This window comes from Anarrhichthys ocellatus, unplaced genomic scaffold (assembly GCF_004355925.1).
Source record: "Anarrhichthys ocellatus isolate YVR2014 unplaced genomic scaffold, GSC_Weel_1.0 scaffold6, whole genome shotgun sequence".
Taxonomy (NCBI): Eukaryota; Metazoa; Chordata; class Actinopteri; order Perciformes; family Anarhichadidae; genus Anarrhichthys; species Anarrhichthys ocellatus.
The window spans coordinates 5,845,254-5,867,238 of record NW_022280036.1 but is presented as its reverse complement, the minus strand read 5'-3'; the positions used below and the strand labels follow the sequence as shown (position 1 = coordinate 5,867,238).

Here is a 21,985-nt window from a genome sequence, read left to right as displayed (position 1 = left end):
GCACACACAAACACAGAAATGGTCACCAGTTGAGATGCTGGTTCGACCTACAAAAGGCATCACGATGCTCCCTGACCTCCCCACTGTTACGCTCCAGAACTTTACCAGTGCTGTGTATAAAACCTTTTCTTTCACCCTTCACAGTTGCTGAGGCTCAAAGGAGGAACGTTCGGCAGCTTCCTCTCCTCTTCCAAGCAGAATGACTCTTCAGTGAAAAGCTATAAACTCCTACACTGGTATCATGACTGTGTGAGTCATTTTCTCACTAACACACACTGGATGGTACGTCACTTTATAACTTCCTTGAAACAGTAAAACCCAAATTCCCTGCTCACCTTCCTCCCCCCTCCCCCTTCCTAAATAGGCAGTCCAAGGCGTCAGCAGGCCAGCCAATCACAGAAATGGCCGCTCACACTCTGTAACCAATGAGCTCAGAGACAGTGGGCAGAGCTCATGTTCTGGCCCTCCCTGTTTCTCTCTCTTTCTCTCTCTGCCTCCTGCAGCTAAACTTGCTGTCTCACTCATACTTCCTGGCTTCACTCACATGTTCAGAGAAAGAAGGGCTGAAGAGTCTTAGCAGCACATGAGGAAGCTCTGGCTATTTTAAACCACGCCGGATTGTACTCAGGATATTTGTATATCTCGTGCAGCGTGTGACAGATTGTATGTACAATCTAAAGCCAGAGCAGAACTTGAGTTGCTTTGTTTTACCTTTTTATTTAGGATATTTCCTCATCTAACTGTAGGTGGTCGTGTGTGTGTGACAGAGAGAGAGAGACAGAGTGTGTTTGAGTGAGTCTGCATGTGTGTGTGAGAGAGAACTAGGACCAGGATGATTGCGGCCCAGCTACTAGCCTATTACTTCACTGAACTCAAGGATGATCAGGTTAAAAAGGTGAGTGCTTTCCGGTTCTTCTGGCTCCATTTTTTGACATCATGTTTGATCGAGGGAGACTGATGGGGAGAAAAAGCTGAGGTTGAGAGGAGAGGAGAGCGTGTGTTTGTAGAGGTCATTGAGTTTACTCATGCTGTCATCATCATAACTGCTGAACTATTGGAGTTTTTTTCAGTACAGTGCACATCAGGAAATCCTTGTTATGTGAAACATGTCTTTAAGGAAGTGAATAAAACAGAGAATATGTTGGGAGTGAAGTGCAGTGGTCGTTTCACAATTAGTTTTTATTGTAAGATTTAAATTGACCTGGCTCAACGAGACGTGTCAAACTGCACAGGGGTGTGTTTGTGTAGTGAGATGTGTAAGGACATGACTCACAGGTGTGCCATTGTTGCCGTGACGTCCATTTTTAGAGATGTGGCAACAATCGAGGCAATGATGAAAGGACAGATGAGAAGAGAAGGTGGAGGTTTACAAGAAAGAGCAAAGTTATTTTAAGGGTCCCCGAGTTTCTTTCATGTTCTGTTTAAAATGATACTTGCACTTTTGTGTTTACCTTAAATGAAAGAGAAAAGATTGATTTGAGTACAAATGAGTATGACTGGTAGCTTCTTTTGGTAGGTTTTAAAGTAGGATTGAATATGGAAAAAGTTCAAGGGGAAAGCGGAGAAGAGTGACATGAGTTCAGCGCCATGAATGTGTGTCTTTCATAACTTCTCAGCTGAGCAGCCTCCACTGTGCAACTTCTGGTATAAAACTATCGAGAACAGTCTTGGTTGCCCAAAGAAGTGTGTGTGTGTGGGTGTGTCTGTGTGTGTGTGTGTGTGTGTGTGTGTGTGTGTGTGTGTGTGTGGCAAAGGAACTAAGGTTTTCCAGTCACTCAGACCACAACAATTCACCTTACTTTTTGATTTAATGCTGTTCCATAAAGTATAACTGAGGCAGAGGAAGTTAAAATACTGTCAGACCCATTGGTGTCATCTTATTTGTCCTTGTTAAGATATTTACCTTCACTAGTTGTAATATCCTGATCACATTGTGTTTAAATTTATATGGTGCAGGGTCCCTTTAAGGTCGCTTTCTGATGATGTCACACATCATCATCACCAACTGTAGATTCTGCATCAAACACCGATCCTTTCCCTGTATGCCCCTTCCTTCATTTCCCTCTCTGTCTGTAGCCACTTTCTCAGTTTGGTTAAATCTTTATTTGCACAACGCGAAAGACAAAGCTGTCTTACCCAGATGTGACAAATTTATATCCGTAAAGGTAAAAGACATTTATCAGCTGCCAGGATCTGATGTAATACAACACATCTCCCTCCCTCTCTACTCCTGCTCTCTTCCTCTCACTGCCTCCCTAAAATAGGTCAGCTTTGAACCATGTGACCACAGGTGACAGGAGGAAGGCTTACACACAAATACACCCACACACAAACATACTGTGCCAGTTGTGTGGCTATTGTGTAGCTTTTCGAAGAACAGAGTTTGTCTGGACCTCGACATCAACTTCTCTAGTTGTGAAACATACAGTCAGGATTTAAGCAACCACAAGAGAAAGTTTACAGATAATCAATTCGCTAATGTGGTTTCAGACAAACTGTGTATAGCTGCAGTTGACAAAGAGCTGCAATCAGCTGAGTGTGTCCCCACTTCACTCAGTCCACTGCAGTGTCCTTGACTGTACTCTTTAATACACTGTGGGAGTGTTAGCGGGCATCCAAAGTGCGCACGGGGGCGGGGGGGGTAGAGGCCAGTATTTTCCCACATGGCACGGCTGTGTGCACAACATCGTGCACACGTACATACACAATAGAGTCAGGTTTCAGTGCTTCTTTAAACCACGTTGCCGTGACGAGGAGAGCGAGGCATTGTTGAGAGGAGGAATGCAGACAGGGAGAAGAAGAAAAGAGACACAGAGAGACACAGAGTGTGTGATCTTGGCTTCAGAGAGAGTCAGAGAAACTTGTGTCAGAGGTGTATTGAGGGGAAAACACAGCCTTTATAGTTGCATGCGTACAGACTCACACACCACAGAGGCCTCATTTCACCTTTTCAGGAAATGTCACTCTTCTCAACTTTAGTGGAAAAAGTGGAAGCTCCTATTTTGGTTAAAAAACCTCACAAATCTGATGAAGATGAATCATACATGTGCACAGTATTCTCTGTATTCAAGTATCCACAGCAGCGATCGGAGCTGTGAGATCAGATGATGCCCTGCTATAATAAAATGCTTAGGCATGGTTTTTGGCTGCAGAGTGCTGAGTCATAGATGCAAATTTTTAATCTGCAGCAAGAATTTAAGTCTGAGTTCGGTGGCTTTCTCGTAGTTCAATGTGGAGAATCGTGTACAATGCCTTTAATCAGCCCCTTTGTAATCCAGCACCCCTGGTCAGCTAGTAACACATTGTGATTTAATTAGACTAGCTAAAAATGCATTCTCCTACAACTAGCGGATTAAGAACACATTTAGAATTCAACGTACAGTTTCCAATATAGGAATTAATTACAATCCAGAACAGAAAGAGCCAGGTGATGATGGGAGAATATATCTATTAAGACTAATGCGTAGCAGTGTTGACAGGCAGCAGTAGTGTAGTAGCAGTTGGCATGTGCAGAATGGGTTGGCTGCTTAAATAATCTGAATTGATCTATTTACATCAACTGACATCTAGAGGTGTGCACATGGCCTGCCCTAAACTGCCATGCTTAATTCATTCAGTCACAGAGGTGAAAATCTGTTTCTAGACGGTCAATCAGAATTGTGTACTTTGTACAGGCTACTTTAAATCATCAAGCCTTTATATGCTGCTTATCAACGCATTCAAGTTTTTGACTTACATGTTAGCAAACACCTGGCTAAATTTACTTGAAGGAGCTGTATTTACCATTCTGATTGATAATATAGCAGCACAAAATATTTGTTATGTAAAGATTAGTGGAGTATCGTGTACCTGAGCAGAGAATGAAGTCGCTCTCCCTCTGTGTGTTGACATCGGAGTTTCCCCTTGACCTAGCCGGGCCGGCTGCGCTTGCTTTAAGTGCATGTTCGTGCATGTGAGCGAGCTCCACTGGTTAGCTGATTGCCGCCGCTCTGCACTGCTCTCATACGGCTGTTACAATTGATATTGCCGTCTCAACCAACAGCGTTGTTGGTAGCACCCACCCTCTGGTTCCCACACTGTTGGCTCTGTCAGCACTTTCGCTGTAGATTGCACTGTTAGCGCTGTCAGCTAAAGTAGCTATGAGTCGCCGGCCCACCGCCGACGCGTTAGGAGTCGTTCAGAGGCAATCAAAATGCAATTATTCCTTCTTGTCAAAATCCTCTGCCTACATCACCCACAATGCAACAGTTCGGTTGGAGATTCAGGTGTGTTATGGTAGTAGCGGCTAATGTAGCTTCAAGCCTCTCGTCTCAAACATGAGGAGGACTGGGCTACAGCTTTCTAACTCCACACATCCAGATTTCCTTTTATTCTCAAACTTGTAGTCTCCAGCCCCATTCATCAGATTTCTCACAGTTCCTTCTGGAGACACAAAAGTCTTTATACAATGTTTCACATATGCAGTAGCAGTCCTCAAGACCTATAAACAGACAATGATGTGTGGAAGCAGTGGGGTTACCCTTTAAGATCCAGGAACTTCATGTGTGATGAAACATAATGATGGAAAAGATTTCCGAAACTCAGTCAGCTCAAGTTTGTCTTGTGGAGGTAAAAGAAAAAAGTGTTATTTTCCAGAATTAATTTAGGGTGTGGTGACCTTGGATGATGGTCTATACAGGCCTCAGTGTTTGTCTGCTTCTCAGACACATCATTTAGCAAATAGGGTTTGGAGGGAGCTGTATGAACTCAACCACAAGTACAGACTGCACAGAGCTGCAGACTAGAATATTGATTCCCGATGGAATCACCAGTACTGGCAACCATTTCACATTACAGGGATGCATATCCAATGTGATTATCAAGAATAAATAGAAGTGTTAAAGTGTGTCAGTACAGGACGATGAAAAGTTGGGAGAAAAGCCAAAGCTTTCTTATTTACTGTGGACCTCTACTCCTTATTCAGCCACAAGTTTACATTTTTATCACTTAAAAACCTTTGATGAGAAGTTCTATGTGGACACTGCAGATATTTGTAGTGTAGTAGCTCCAACTCATACTCTACTTTCATTTCCTCAGCTGACCTGGGTCAAACACACCACATGCAAAACTGCATATACAAATGCAACAGGCTCTGTGTCTGCTGTGTGTTGTTTAGCCTGTTTGGTGCATTACCATAGGGGCACAGTGTCACATAAGGACAACTCAGCAGGATGTTAGTTTACCAAGTTGACTTTCACATACTTTAAACCGTTTAGTCTTTGTACTCTAAATACCTAAAAACTATCACATTCTGAATGCATTTAGTGTGTGGTAGTGAAAGGTAGAAGGTACTGTATCTGTGTGCATCGTGATAGAAAGAGAGCGGAGAGACATGTGGTTGTTTGAGTGTGTGTTTATGGCATTATTGAAATAGCAGATGCAAAGGGCACGCTGTCGTGTCGAAAGAGGAGGGCAGTGTCAAGCACCAACATGTCAGTGCTGTTAAAATATCTCTTCAAACCACCGACTCGACCTCAGTGTAAAATACAGCTCAGGGTGTGTCTGGACTGTCTAGCAGGTTTACAATGTATTTTACTGATTCTATGAAGGCGAGAGGTCACATTTAGTCAGCTGTGGGCTCCTGTATAACAAGAGCATGTGCTAATGAGCTTTCATCGCAGAGGCAGACTCCACATTTAGCCAGAATATAGGGAATGTAACACATTAGCAGTTGGACAGTGCGGTTCACATGTATGTTACTCTTTGTCCATGTTGACCCACAACTTGTTTATACTATTTAAACATGACTGCATGGTTAATCAGCAGGTCATCAATGTTTGTCTACATGTTAGGTCTCATTTAATGTATGATAAAAGCAAAATTGACCTCTTACAATGGCAGAAAAGTCACATGCTCTATGTTCATATCAAAGCCTGAGTATATTTTATTGATTGTCTTTATCTTTTTTATTTTGAATAGATGTCTTTTGTGTTTATTTTCTGACAACAAAATCCAAATGTGATTTTATGCTCAAAGAAATCTGCTGATTGTAATCTTTATGTCAAAAACACTGTATTTGTCCTTTAGTGTCGGCACACATTTTCTCAATTAAATCTATTTCTATGGTCAGCAGATGTTAAGTACACTCACACCCAAACTAGCATTGTCCTGAACCAGTTACCAGAGACCGGAGCTGTATAGGAAATGAATATGTGACTCCTAAAACAGGAAGTTAGAACATTCCCATCTAACGTCCGCTACAATGAGGAAAACTAGTACATTATCACATGGACGTCACAGATGCATACAAACATTGTTTGTGTGTGAATGAGTCATGTGAGCATGTTTGTGTGAACTAATATTTAATATAAATCTCATATATTCTGGTAGTCATTGTTATGAAACAAACTGATGATAATCGGGTTAACTCTCGCTCAACTACACTGTAATTTTACAAAGCAAGTCGTAATGAACATGACATTTGACCATAGTGACTCGTTGTGTGTAACACTTGTGGATAAAGTAGGTCTTTGCTTCATTATAGCGTGTGATGCAACGATGGATTTCACCAGGATTTTTTTAACATCCTGTTCCTGAAAGGCCAAACAGCTCAGGCTGTTGTGTGCCGTATCTGCGACAGTTTACAGAGTGAGCAAGATCTACAGTATGTGCCAGATGTGCTGATCATTTCTTTAAGGCACACCTCATCTGTCTCTCTTGACCTCATCATTGTCATACCCATAATAAAGTCACAAGGAAGGCCTTGATAACAGCACAGAACGAGTTGCTGTGTGTCAAACCGATGAAGCTGTGGTTTTCATGAGATAGTGACTGTGCAATATGATCACAGTATGAATCAAAGAACTGCCCAGAGTTTCTTTGCACTAAAGCAATATAAACAGTTACGTAGTTTTGTGGCTCTGATTCATTTCTGGGTTAAACAGAGCTGGGATCAATTAGTTCAGGAAGTGGATTATTGTCATGGATGACTAAAAACATTATGGATGGTGAGTTAGTTGTACTGTGTTTCCTGCATCATCATGGTTACAGATAAAAAAACACTGTCATTACCAAAGGGGATAGTGCTGTGAGTATCAATGTTGATATGTGGCATATGGATATTATTATAGTAAGATTAGGAAGATTAATGTCTCTATTATTTTGTCTGTTGTTTATTTTCAGATCGATAAGTACCTGTACTCCATGCGTTACTCTGATGAGACGGTAAAGGAAGTCACGCAGCGGTTTCGGAGGGAGCTGGTAAAAGGACTGGGCCGGGACACGAACCCCACTGCTGTGTTGAAAATGCTGCCAACTTTTGTGCAGTCAATCCCTGATGGCTCAGGTTTGTAGGCCCTAACTCTGATTTTAACCATGGTTGGATTGTCTGAACTCCATCGAGTCAAGCACCTAAATGAAATCAGTAACACAACAAGTTCGCCTCTTTTATCACTGTGACAACAAACTTAAGGCTGCACAGTCCAATATGAAGAGAAAATTATCAACCAAAATGACTTACAAATGTATCATTTTCATGTCCTCTTTCTTGGCTTTTTACAGCATTTGTACTTTTTGTTTTCTAAATAAAAAAGGTATTGACACAACAGGGCACTATTTTGCCACCACTCAGGTCTGTGTGGAGTTGTATTCAAAATATTTTTACTATACGCAATATTGATAACCACCGCTGCATGTGGCTAAATCTTAACTAAGATGGTATAAATATCAACAAATACAAGCTGGTAAAGGGGATATCTGCACAGGTGTGCTAAACACATATATTAAACTGAGTTATGTAGTCAGAGAGAGAGAGAGGGAGAGAGAGAGAGAGCTACAGAGCTACAGCTCACTCTGTTGTTCGGCTGGCCCACACAAATTTCCCCACCCTTTGGCGGCCACGGTTTTTGCCTTTGGAGGCTGAAATATGGCATAAAGGTCAAGTTTGTAGGTGTGTGTTTGTGTTCATGCCAGTGGACCTTTTGACAAACATTTTGACATGTCATAGTAGGACAAGCACAGGTGTATTTAATAACATTAAAGATAGCTGCATGCCACTTAGGAGAGGCCCTGGTATTGTGCATGCTGGCTCACTGGAGTGGCTTATACTGGGACACTTAATAGCAGAATCTATTGAGTAGTTCACCAGTGATTGACCCGATCTTGCATGTATTTGGCATGTAGGAGGAAACTAAATGTAATGACAATAACACAGGGTGAACTTGCAAACTCTATACAGTCAGTTGTGGTGCTGTGATCCAAACTAAGGGGCTTTTAGCTGTGAGTCAACAGTGTGAACCACCACAGTGTGTTATATTAGATTAGTAGCTGAATCAATTGTGACCATTGATGATACCAATTGAAACTGTTCAACAATACAATTCTGAAAAACAAAACCTTGCTGATAGATTAGTATGTAATGCAGATAAATGTTTTCTTGTCGGGTGACAAAAAGTATCATACTGTACTTTTCACTCCTCATCTGGCACCCTGTAGATCTCTTGCTTACATGAATCTAACCTAAACTCAAAAGGCAAAGCTACTGTTTCGTCTTTGGTATAGTGACTTATACAATGCACTTAAATCTTCTCTTTCCTTGTCATTATGTCATTGTCTGCTGCATGCTGTCTAATCCTAATTTACTGCAGACGTTCTGCCCTTGTAACTCAGATGAATGTGTGTCAGAATTTGTTGATTTCTTGTACTTTGGGAAGAAAGTGTCTGTACTCGGACTGAGGTACAGATTGTATTATCTTTGTCAGATGAATAACACACACACACACACACACACAGAGAGATCAGAGATTAGCACTAATCCTGCTGCCATTGTTAGAGAAGACAGTGACAATGAAAGTCAAAGTCTTAATGTTTCAAATGGTTGAACATAATACGTTAAGTCTAAATTATATTACAAAATAATATGTTTGTGTTCTTTTTTTTTTTTTCAAGAAATACAAATGATACGGTGAAAAATGTATTTTTACTAGTAGCTGATGTACACTTAATCCTCTTACTTTCTCATATCTCTCTTCAGTGTTACTGTAAATCAAAAAGCGAGCAGAAGAGCATAGAGAGCATGAATTAGTCTGTGTTTTAATAATAAATCTAATCTGATAAATCACTGATAAAGACAGGAAATGTCTCGGCATCTTCTTACTGTGAGCCACTACAACATGTTTCATTATCAAATCTTTTGTCAAATGTGCACAGATATCAATAAACATCCATAGAAGACAGTGACAGTGTTATTCCATTGCTCTGCTCTCACTGCTCCTGACCAGAAGAGAATTTAAAATTATTAGAAAATATTTTGTCATAAAACAAACCATGACTGCTTTTTACCGACTGGCGTCTGTTGTGTTTACGTTCCTTACAGATACATTATCAGTCAGTCTGCACCACTGAGCTGACCTTGCATTCTGATCTGCACAAAAAGTTGTGGGACACAATCACAGTAATGTGAAAAAGCATTTCTGATACTATTGGAACCTTTACTCAGAATCAACATAACATTTTTAATCACTGTCTACAATTAGCATTTCCAACAATTTGAATAAGGCCTGTTTAGACTGGACGACTTAGTTGATATAAAAATAAATGGGCTCTCTACTCTCTCAGCGGCAGCAACACCAAGCATTAACTGATGTTTAGGTAATCTTGTTAATACCTTCTAAATGGATCTACTTAAGGTGAAGAGTGCAGTTTGATTTGGTACTGGATTACCAAGGAATAAGAATTGGATGGAAACACCGTAATAAGAAGGGAACAGGCTGTGTTTGCAATGAGTTACTGCCTGCTTTATCACCCCTTGTCAAAGGGCAGTAAGATCTCTATCAGAAGGTTTTAAACCAATTATGTTCCCAATTTAAACAAACGATAAACTACAGTCACTTCTTACTGCCAAGTGACCATGGACTAAATATACACCAGCGTTTCATGCGATTGAACTAATCACAGAGCGTAGAAACCATTAAGAGCAACATGGCATCCTTCCTACACAACGGAGGTTTCTCTCTGCCACCATGATATTTTCTAACATATTAACACACTAGTATTTATTCATGCACATTCTTGACCAGGCTGCCATGAAACATAGATATAGAAACAAGAATACGTACAAATAATAAACCAAAATATTATACTACATAAAAACAGACTAAATAGATGGGTTTTTAGTTAATCTTTTAAAATGTCCTCCTCTGGAAGGCTGTTCAAGTAAGATAAATGGGAAGTTAATCTGGCAGAGAAGGTTTAGGCAAACCTACAGTATACACACCAGCATACACGGACAAACACAAAATGAATGCATCTAAAAACATACACTGCAAACCTTAATTCCTTTGTATTTACTTACTGACTTCTATATTGTATTTGTACGAGTTGATAGGTGACAGCTTTAGCCCAAAGACGAGACATAACTTCTGAAACAGCTTTATCTTTCCATACATTGCTTCTTCCATGTTGCTTATAGACCACACATTGTGTGACATTAATTCACTGTACAGTAATAGTGAGAGCTGTGTTTGTTTGCCAAGCTGACACAACGGAGACGTACTGTTAATGCGTGTCTTCAAGTATCTGGCCGTTGTAATTAAATCTGTGTTCTTAAGTGAATGTCAACAACCCTTTCTTATGTCCCCAACTGCAAAATGACATTCATCCCCCTCTCTGTCTCTCTTTCTATTTTTGCGTCTCCCTCATCTTCCCACTTTTTCTGTCTCGACAGAGAAGGGAGACTTCATTGCGTTGGATTTGGGTGGCAGTAACTTCAGGATCCTCCGCGTCAGAGTGAGCCATGAGAAGAAACAGACCGTTCAGATGGAGAGTCAGATCTATGACACCCCAGAAGACATCATTCACGGCAGCGGAACAAGAGTAGGTTTATACTGAAATACACACACACACACACACACACACACACACAGAGTCTCTTCAGCTCAAACTGAGACAACCTCTCACTCTCTCCACCTCTGTTCCAGCTGTTCGACCATGTTGCAGAGTGTCTCGGTGACTTCATGGAAAAGCACAGCATCAAAGACAAGAAACTCCCAGTTGGGTTTACCTTCTCCTTCCCCTGCCAGCAGACTAAACTAGATGAGGTGAAACACTTTTCTTCTTTTTTAATGATGTTGCTGTAGTAGACTTCTTTGTGACACACGACACTTTCCATGTATTATTATCTTTTAGTGAAATATGTGATGATTATACATGCAGTCAATTTGCATTATGAGTTACCACAGGTTTAATGGAGACCTGATCCACAATATTGTGTGTGCCAGGCTCTGACCAACAAAACAAGTCCCCATTAAGTATCACATCTGTCTCTTCTATTTTCTCACTTCTGTCTCTCCCTCTCTGTTGTATTCAGGGCTTTCTGATAACATGGACAAAGCTTTTCAAGGCCAGTGGAGTGGAGGGAATGGACGTTGTCAAACTGCTCAACAAAGCTATTAAGAAGCGAGGAGTGAGTCTTATCTTTTGTCTCATTTGACAAAGTTATCAACTTATTTAGCCTAATATGCGTTTTGTTTAATTCAAACTGGGATGTAGAATGGCACAGATGACAGCAAACGTGCATCTGCTTTAATTTGTTTCAGGACTATGAGGCTGACATCATGGCAGTAGTGAACGACACTGTGGGAACGATGATGACTTGCGGTTTCGATGACCAACGCTGTGAAGTTGGCATTATCATCGGTACGGTATTAGAATAGTCAAGAGTTTGGTTGGCAATGTTCGAGTAAAATGGAATTCAGTACTCCAATCCAAGAAGCAGAATATAAATGAGATTAAACTGTAAGAATGCACGTATTTCTCTTTGATTAGGTACGGGCACCAATGCGTGCTACATGGAGGAGCTGCGCCACATTGACCTGGTGGAGGGAGACGAGGGCAGGATGTGTGTGAACACTGAGTGGGGAGCCTTCGGAGACGACGGCAGGCTGGAGGACATCAGGACAGAGTTTGACAGAGAGATAGATCGAGGCTCCCTCAACCCCGGCAAACAGCTGTACGTCAAACCAAAACTGTTACAGTTACAGTTTTTATTCCAGTCTTGTTCATGTTCATCTTTTTAAGCTGGGAAGGAACCACGGAATCGACTGATGATTAGCTGTCAGTGACTCAGTCAGCTGTTTACACTGCTGGGGCCACATGCAATTTCAGCGGTACCAAAAATATGACATACCTCAGAATGTAGAGCGGTCGTTCACTAGGAAGGTCATACAGTCTACATTTCAAAGTGTCCTTAGGCAAGATACTGAACTCCATATTCCTTCCTGAGTGTAAATATGTATCGCTCCCGATGAGCTTGTATGCATCTATGAATGTGTGTGTGAATGCTGGCTTGTGTGTTGAGCGCTACATAAATGCAGTCCATGTACCATTTTCCACCCTTTAGGTTTGGTTCTTCGATACACATACAGTATAAAAATAAACACAATAATACTCATTCAGTGATAATGTACATTTTATCACTGCTATGGATAGTTACAATTTCCCCTCTAAAATGTGGGCTGTAAAAGGTGTGAAAATATTTGACACAGTAAGGAGCAGTACGGACCGCCCTAGAACCCCCCTATTAAAGACGTTTTGCACTCTCTTACTATGACTAGCCGAGATAAAGGCAGTGGTCTTCGTTGGCTCTCTGCCCTTGTTTTTTGACCCACCTGGGAGCCAAAGTCTGTACAGCCTCACCATGAGAATAGCAGCACCTGAATCAGCATATTTAATTATCTTTCTGAAATGAAAATGGGTAGAAAAGGTCCAGTTGCTAAAAACTCATTTAGTGACATCTTTATCTATTAGAGAACAGTAATTAATTGGTAATTAGGTTAAAGTGATAATAATCCAAAAATCTGAATATTTATGTTTGTGTTGCCCACCTCTCATTTTATCTTTCGCTGTGTAGATTTGAAAAGATGGTCAGTGGTATGTACATGGGGGAGCTGGTTCGTCTAATCCTGGTGAAGATGGCCAGAGAAGGCCTGCTGTTCGAGGGAAGGATCACCCCTGAGCTTCTCACTAAAGGGAGGTTTGAGACCAAACAAATCTCAGCCATAGAGAAGTAAGTCACACTTCATGTAAATAACGTGCATTTTCTTAATTGGGTAGTTGAAACTACATAACAAAACTCTAAATGATGATATATATATATATATATTTAAAGCCCATCATTGCTTCCCTGTCTTTCCTGTTTAGGAGTAAGGAGGGGTTGAACAAGGCCAGAGAGATTTTAACCAGACTTGGAGTGGAGCCCTCAAATGACGACTGCATCGCTGTGCAGCATGTGTGTATTGTTGCTGAAATAGCATTTGAATCTTGTGAATCCCTCTTTTCAGAGATGCCGCTTAATGTAGTAATTTTAAACAAACAAACAATTTGGGCATTTCTTTTTAGATTTTTGTAATTGCAAACATGATGATGTATCTGAGATGTACAGTATGTTGTAGTATCTGAAAAGGGTTCAAGTAAAACCAAATTGTACATCTTATTCTGCAGTTCATTAAGTTTAGATGTGCTACTTGATGAGTTTCTCTCCTTCAGGTTTGTACCATTGTGTCTTTCCGCTCTGCCAACCTGATAGCTGCCACGCTGGCAGGCATCCTGCTGAGGCTAAAGGAGAACAAAGGCGTGACACGACTCCGAACCACTGTCGGGATCGATGGATCGCTATACAAGATGCACCCACAGTAAGTCAAATTTAGATTAAAGATATTTACATTTATGTTGTATTACTTTTTTGATATCAAGGGGAGTTGCGATTTGTTGTCAGGTGTTTGGAGGAAGTGCAGCACTTAAACTCTCTTGTATGTATTTCAGATATGCCCGTCGTCTTCATAAGACAGTCCGTCGTTTGGTCCCGGACGCTGATATTCGATTCCTCCTGTCAGAGAGCGGCAGTGGAAAAGGAGCAGCCATGGTGACAGCTGTGGCCTACCGACTCGCTGAACATTCAAGAGAAATTGCCCAAACGTTGTCCGAATTCCGCCTGACAACAGAGCAACTGCTGGAGGTGAGGACAGAGAGATAAAGTAGTGTTTGTATTTGTGTGTGTGTGTGTGGGTGTTTGTGTGCACCATTCACTGTGTGTTACATCACTATTGAAGATATTCCTAAATTCCTCCAGGTAAAGAAGAGAATGAGGGTAGAGATCCAAAATGGCCTTTCAAAGAGCACTCAGGAAACTGCTACTGTCAAAATGCTGCCAACTTTTGTATACAGCACTCCTGATGGCTCAGGTGACACACACACACACACACACTCATACAGAACCATATCCATACATTCATTCATTCATTCATATATGCATACATACATACATATTCAAGCTGCCAACTTGACTGCACATGTGTCTGTTGGGAAGAGAGAGCAGCTGCAATCATTATTGACATACCTTACACACTGTACTGATGTCACTATTGGCCCTATTTAAAACCTGAGCTAATAGAATACAAACATGGCCAAAAACAAAAACAACAGTAACATTGTAGAGGATGAACAAACATGTAAACTAAGTTTTCTCACAAGTTTTAGTCTATGACTAATATGGAAAATACATCTCCAAAATGCAGACAGGAATTTAGATTTTCACATTGACATCCTAAGCTATTCTTTTGCAGCATTTTACAAGGCATGTCTCTGGTTGCTGTTAAATGTATTCATCTGTTTGTCTGCCTGCTTCGTTTTTCAGAACATGGCGATTTCCTGGCTTTAGATTTGGGAGGAACCAACTTCAGAGTTCTTTTAGTGAAGATTCGCTCTGGCAAGAGGAGAACAGTGGAGATGCACAACAAGATCTACTCTATTCCTTTAGAAGTGATGCAGGGCACGGGAGAGGAGGTGAGATCCATCAGCCATTTGACCCGTTAATCTGTGTCAAATGGACGAAAGTGATGCAGACAATGCATTCCACCGAAAGTCAGAGGGGTGGTTGAGAAACGCTGAACTTAACCTCCTGTTAGCTTGTTGGTACCGTAAAGATCAGCGTAGCTCGGTAGGTGGTCAGGGATGTGACACTCAGTGGTAAGTAGATAGGATAGAGGCATGCAGAGAAGAAGGTCGATAGGTTAGAGGAAGACTTTTTCAAGATTAGCATTGAGTCGACCGTCTTTTAAACGTAGATTTGAACTTGTTCACTGGCTGAGGCTAATCCTGTCTGTCCCCTTTGGCTTTTTCGTCCTCATTTCACTCCTCCACGTGTTTCTCTTCCCCCTAAAATAGGGTGTGGTGATATGGCCAAAGTCTCGATAACGATATATATCTCAAAATATAGCATTTTTCTGGTAATACTTTGAATAAATTAACTGTCTATATGAAATAACCACATGGTAATCCCTATTTTTTATATTTTGTGTGTATTAATACTTGAAAAGTACTCTATTTTCTCATTGTATTAGGATTTTAAGTGCAAAATGATCCGCTTTTCTGAGAAATTAGATTAAGTGTGTGCTTGTTTTAATCAATTCCGATGATGTAATTGTATCATAATTTATCGATATATGATTCCAACACGATTCCATTGGAAGATATATTTAATTATCACCCAACCCTACCCTTGGGTACACAAAACAAGAAAGTCGGTATAGAAACGGCAATAGTTTATTGTAATATCGCAGGTTTTTCATTTATTTTGCCTAATTAGAGTCGGCTCAAGACCCAAGTGCCCTCTCCTCTATGGGACAACTCACACCTTTATCTTTTTAACTTGTATCTGGTGTATTAAGTGTCTACCTGCTTTGAATGAATAGCATTAACATTAGTTGAATGAAGGGACATATCTGGTTAATACACCAGATCTATTTTCCGACAACATCCAATCAAGATGCAGGAGAGAACCATGAAAAATCTAAAATTACCCAACTGAGCGTCAGTTGATTTTGCAGCATGATTTCGTGTGGCACTTTTTAAATAACATGCTTTTTCATCTTTGGGCTTTGGGGAAAGTTAAGTATTTTCAAGTCATAAGGCTCAAGTCCAAGTGAAGTCACTTGGGACTCCATACCTCTGCAATTATGTGTCCAAAATTGTTCACTATATACTATATGTTCCAGTATATAGTGTCCTCCAAGTGGTAGTGTTGTCAGATAAGATCCACTATATTCTATGTACAGGACAAATTATTTCACAATGCATCAAGTTAAAAGTCAAGCATATGTCTGTGATCTCGTAACATGTGTTTATTCATTAGCCGTCCAGGGAAAAATATCTTCTGTGACATAACTGAAAAACAGATTGGGGTGTGATCAGAAGTACTATATGCCTAAAAGGCTTAATCCATACTGATCAGTGGAGCAGCACTTTTCTTATCAGATTCAGTGTTGATTACCTGCTTAATAATAATAATGGTCAGTGTTAAAGGACTGTTGGAAAACTTGTCAGTCAGCATTGTGTCTGTGTGATAACAACTACTCTAGAGCACTGCTGGATATATGAATTAACTGGCCTGGTTACGTATGTGACACACATGAACAACAGATTTAACAGTGGTCCACTAAATTCCACCTTTCCCAGTCACGGGTCTGTACTGCCTGCAGACCAGTCAAATTATATAACAGCTGTGTATAATTAAACCTCTAAAATATGTAAATTATAAGGCTGCATCTACAGTCATTTCATTAATGTGTTTTATAAAACCCATCAAAGCCCAAAGGGAGTATTACTTTTTAAAATTCTATGCTTACTTATTTTTGTTGATACTGTATTCCCAGAAAGATCTAATCTGATTAATCTGGCGAGTAATCAGTATTGAAGTTTATCATTCAAAGGATGATCACTGGAAACTCAAAATGGATTTTTTTTTAATCAATAAATAATGTAGTTTCATATATTGTCATATATTTTTTCTTCCAGTTGTTTGATCACATTGTGCAGTGTATCAGTGACTTCCTGGACTACATGGGGATGAAGAACACCCGTCTTCCTCTGGGCTTCACCTTCTCGTTCCCCTGCCGACAGACCAGCCTGGACGCTGTGAGTGTACAGCTCTTCCTTCCTCTCTGATGCTGAACTGCCTCTTTCTTCCCTGAGAGTCTTAAAACAGCTGCGTCTGCAAAATGGGTCCACTGATAAACACTCATATTACCAGCGTCAAGAGGAAAATCCAAACCACTGTTTTCTTTTTAAGCATTTAGCAACACTGTGTTTCATGAGCCCAAAAATAGAGTTTTCTGAGCCCTGAGCAGACCATGAAATCCTCGTTTCCTATGCAAAATATGACAATCTTTAACTGTGTGTGTGTGTTTGTGCGCGCAGGGCATCCTGGTGACATGGACCAAGGGCTTCAAGGCGACAGACTGTGAAGGAGAAGATGTGGTGGGTCTGTTGAGGGAGGCCATCAAGAGGAGAGAGGTAGGATATGAGGAGCAGCATCATTCAGTTAAACATCTGTGTGGACTGTGAAGTTGCATCATATCACGTGTCGCTTCTTTAGGAATTTGAACTGGATGTTGTGGCCGTAGTGAACGACACAGTGGGAACCATGATGACCTGTGCCTACGAAGAACCCACCTGTGAGATTGGACTCATTGCTGGTTAGTTTACCTTATATTCACTCTTTTTTTGATAAATACTCAGTTTTCGGTTCGCTATCCATCTAACGTGTCGATCTCATTATAGGCACTGGTAGCAATGCATGTTACATTGAGGAGATGAGGAACATTGAGATGATAGATGGAGATGAGGGTCGGATGTGTGTCAACATGGAGTGGGGGGCTTTCGGAGACAACGGATGTCTTGACGACATTAGGACAGAGTATGACCGCGCTGTGGATGACTTCTCCCTCAATTCTGGCAAACAAAGGTTAAAATCCCCATCACACACACACACACACACACACACACACACACACACACACACACACGTTATGTCCATGCTTATTAAGACAGAAACCCTTTATTTCATGGACTCATACCCTTATAAATTACTTCTAATATGTGTGGATTCATGTGCATGTTTTGTGCTTGTATGTGTTTTAACAGATATGAGAAAATGTGCAGCGGCATGTATCTTGGCGAAATTGTGCGAAACATCCTAATAGATATGACCAAGAGAGGATTCTTGTTCAGAGGACAGATTTCTGAAACGCTGAAGACCAGAGGCATCTTCGAGACAAAGTTCCTCTCACAGATAGAGAGGTAAGAATAATGAGCACTTTGTTTGTGTCCACTCAAGGAGGCAAAAAGTAATCTGAACTTTTGTCTCGCATCTGGCCACGTTGTGAAAGTGACGACATCAGTCCCAGTAGATTGCAGCTCATTAGCACCGTTTGTAGAACAGTATTTGCAACTAATTCTCTTTTCTTATTTCACTGTTTGGCTGCTCGTGTTCTTTTCCTTTTTGAAGTTGTTCTTGAATTGAGTTAAACTTCTCTTTTGCTCATGGCTCAGTCTTTATGTCTTTGTCTTTCTCCAGTGACAGATTGGCTTTGCTGCAAGTAAGATCCATCCTGCAACACTTAGGGCTGGACAGCACCTGTGATGACAGTATCATCGTTAAAGAGGTAAGGTATAGCGAGATACATATGTGTACGCATAACAAAACATTATATTATAATATGTTTTTTGAATTTTAAAACGGTAGCCCGCAAGAATGTTTAGTATCTATCCAGTCTCAAGTTATCACAAACTCATGACCCTTATTGCACCTCAGATGGAGTATGGACAGAATAAACACCCAGTTGCCAGTTTATTGGTCACACATACACATACATACCATATCTCTAAACTGACCTTACAGGTAAATCAACACCTTTCTAAAACAGTTTCAACACAGATGAACATTACAACCTTCATGAAAGCATGTTTTATTAGACTGCATTTGTTTTAGCTAGGTGTACTTAATAAACTGGCAGCTGAGTATAGACAGTGGACACTGTGACGAATCTGAGTGCCACAATACATTGTTATCACGCTTGTCTTGTGAAAGAGGCAGGCATACCGTATGTGACCATACAAGTGTCAACAGAAATAGACGTGTTAAGATTTATTTCCAATGTTTGTGGAGTGATATGATATTTTCTGGCTCAGCAAACTGTGGCACCAACAGTCTGTTAAGTGTTGCAGTAACGATAATGGTTTTCTTTGTTATACAGGTATGTGGGGCAGTGTCATGCCGTGCAGCTCAACTATGTGGGGCAGGAATGGCGGCTGTGGTCGATAAGATCAGAGAGAACCGAGGACTGGACCATCTGAACATCACTGTAGGGGTGGACGGGACACTCTACAAACTACATCCACAGTGAGTTGATTCATCAGAAGCAGAAAAACTATTCACTGTCCACTCAAGTGTCTAAGAAACAGAGATAGGATGTAAAATATGGAAACCAGGCCATTCAGTCATGTGGTAAATTGACTTGTCTGAAGGACTTGTTTAGACACTTGTTTACCAAATTTACTGTATTTGTCATCCCTGGGTGTGGAAATTGCTCGGCAACAGACGAGCAAATGCGAACACACCCAGGCTCAACAATGATGAGCTGCAGGCCATTTCAGCTCGACAAATAAGTGTCCGTGTTTGCTCCTTTTTAATTATAGTCATGCCAGTTTTCTTTCCCAGCCATTTAATGAGAAATGTAACTCTGTGTTGTTGTTGAGGCTCTATAACAGCTTGTCTAAATCTAAAAAGAGAAACTACAGAATGGGAGGAAGTCCCATCAGACTGTTCAGTTATATATCTTTGAATAATCCCAACTGATAACGGTATATTTTTTTGCCATTTTCATACTTCATGTACATAGTAAAACAAAATGTTTCCTGAGCTGTTGGTCTGATTTAATGTCATGTCAAATAATGCAACAATGAGTAGATGTTTAGTAAGTGAGTAATATGTGTGCAGATAATACTATACTATAATACTATAATTTTACCATCATTGGCAATATCATTCATGCGAGGCTAACAACCAAAAGAGTCTGTCCCTCTATTCAGACAGGTCTTACTGGCTTTCTGAAACCTGAAAGTTGTTGTTTAACTTGTCAAACATGTAACATGCTGCTCTCACTCACTGTCATTTTAGAGCCAAACTGTCTCTTTTTCCTATTTGGTACAATCTTCATCACTTCACTGTTTAACATGTTGTCAAATCTTTTGTCTCTGTCTAGTTTCTCTAAGATCATGCACCAGACAGTAAATGAACTGGCTCCTCAGTGTAACGTCAACTTCCTGCTGTCAGAGGACGGCAGTGGGAAAGGAGCTGCCCTCATCACAGCGGTGGGCTGCCGCCTGAGACAGGAGCTGAACAGCAAATAGAAAAAATATCTCTTCTGTCTCGCTGTTATCGCCCCACTTTTCTGAGTTTCTCCTCTCTCCTCCCCTCTGTTTTTTCCCTCTGTCTCCTGTCCTCCTGAAGCCAACCAGTCCAGTCAACCTATTACGCTCCTGTAGCTGCTTTAGCTCATCTACATGACCCACAGAGAAGGAGATAGCTTTCTCTGCTGTGAGCAGAGAGTCAGGCACTGTGTTGTAGTTGTATTATCTTTTAATATCCATTGAAATAATACCCAGACTCTTAACATTGTTGGTTGTTAGGTTAAATGTATCTATATAGATAACACATGCACATTCAACTCCTGTAGAAAAATGTACAGGGCAGATAACAAAGAGTCCACACATGAGCAGTTTATCATCGCCATATGGAGGAGCCCTCTGATTACAATGTACCAAGTACAATATAGTTGAAAGATAATTTCCAAAAGCATTGCAGAGAAATGGTTATCCTTGAAACATGTTCAGTAAATACAGGGACATAAAAACACAGCTTTAGACCAAAGTTTCCAAAGTGTGTCTGCTGTCTGCTACAGTATACCGACTGTCTCTACAACAAGATGTAAAAGGGATATGAGGTTAAACATGAATGTGTAATGCGATGAAAGGGAATATTTTTGCTTTAAAATTTGTAATATCTTACCCGGATATGATACAATATGTTATACATGCATTGTTGCTATTTATTTTATTTTTGTATTGGGCGATGTTGAAAAATATTGCTGTTGCAATAATGCGGCTCACAAGGGAATTCACCTTGAAAGCCCCCACAGCCATCACCTGTCCCGTAGCGGAGGATTTAATAAACCACGTCAGGGCAGAAAGGTGACTAAAGAGGGACGTCACCCATGCAGGAGATGTCATGACATGCTTGCTAAATGTGCAGATTTGGACTAATTCATGACAGCAATACTATTCTACTCTAATGTGCACTTGTATACTAACTAGAAATCCTGTTTGTGCTGGCTACCCTCATCGTCAACTTACTTGGCAACAGCCATGATACAGACATGCGGTGCTAACATAGATGCCATTGGAACAACAATGGCCAAACTGGGGATAAGAATAATATTACAGTAGCTGAAACTTTAAGGAGAATTTAAACATTTTGGAAATAAAACTTCTCCCTGTACTCATTCACTGTACTCCATATGCCCTTAAAAACTCAGGAGGTTGTTTAAGTGAACTACTGTAAGGCTTATTCAAGTAGCACAATTCATGCAAAGGCGAATATTTATTGTAATGTAGTTAAAAGGTAACATTGGCAGTTGTGGTGCAGCGATGTGAGATGCTACGTTTTACAGCCATATTTGTTAACCACAGTTAAAATTCTGGCTAGCGACAGATTAGCACAATCCAAACCTGCAACAACTAAGTTTGCTGCCATGATGAAGAGGGCTAGATGAAGAGGGACAGCCTCTACTGCAGGTCCTGAACTACTCTGCCTTCAGATGTTACCCAAAGTAGTATACATGTCTATAAGCCAGCCCCACATCATACAGACACTTTAAACTCTGTTCTTCTGTTCATAAAACCCAGACTGTATCTGTCCAACAGTGTTAATCAACCAGTCACTAAATAAAGACAAACCTGTGTCAATCCAGAGTTGTAGTTTTTTGCAGATTTTGTTTAATGGTGGTGTTGGTGTGTTCAGAGGTCACTGTTCAATAGGAACATAAGCTCAGTCCACCTCAGGCCTTCTGAAGTGTCCTTTAGCAAAACATTGAATCTGCACTAGCTCCTGCTT

General features: G+C 40.7%; 1 protein-coding gene across 2 annotated transcripts; it reads left to right on the top strand.

Moving 5' to 3' along the window:
* The first annotated feature begins 22 nt into the window (after positions 1-22).
* LOC116382844 (hexokinase-1) lies at positions 23-21,837 on the top strand. 2 transcript variants are annotated; one of them, XM_031846212.1, is made up of 21 exons: positions 23-282; positions 7,162-7,324; positions 10,703-10,851; positions 10,956-11,075; positions 11,345-11,440; positions 11,574-11,673; positions 11,803-11,986; positions 12,887-13,042; positions 13,177-13,264; positions 13,522-13,667; positions 13,798-13,990; positions 14,105-14,216; positions 14,669-14,817; positions 16,828-16,947; positions 17,230-17,325; positions 17,408-17,507; positions 17,593-17,776; positions 17,956-18,111; positions 18,389-18,476; positions 19,068-19,213; positions 20,076-21,837. In XM_031846212.1, exons 1-21 carry the CDS (start codon positions 280-282, stop codon positions 20,221-20,223), a joined length of 2,697 nt encoding a protein of 898 aa, XP_031702072.1. In that variant the 5' UTR covers positions 23-279; the 3' UTR covers positions 20,224-21,837. The 2 variants fall into 2 exon arrangements, with proteins under 2 accessions (XP_031702072.1, XP_031702071.1); XM_031846211.1 differs by lacking the exon at positions 23-282 and adding an exon at positions 423-895.
* Positions 21,838-21,985: the final 148 nt, after the last annotated feature.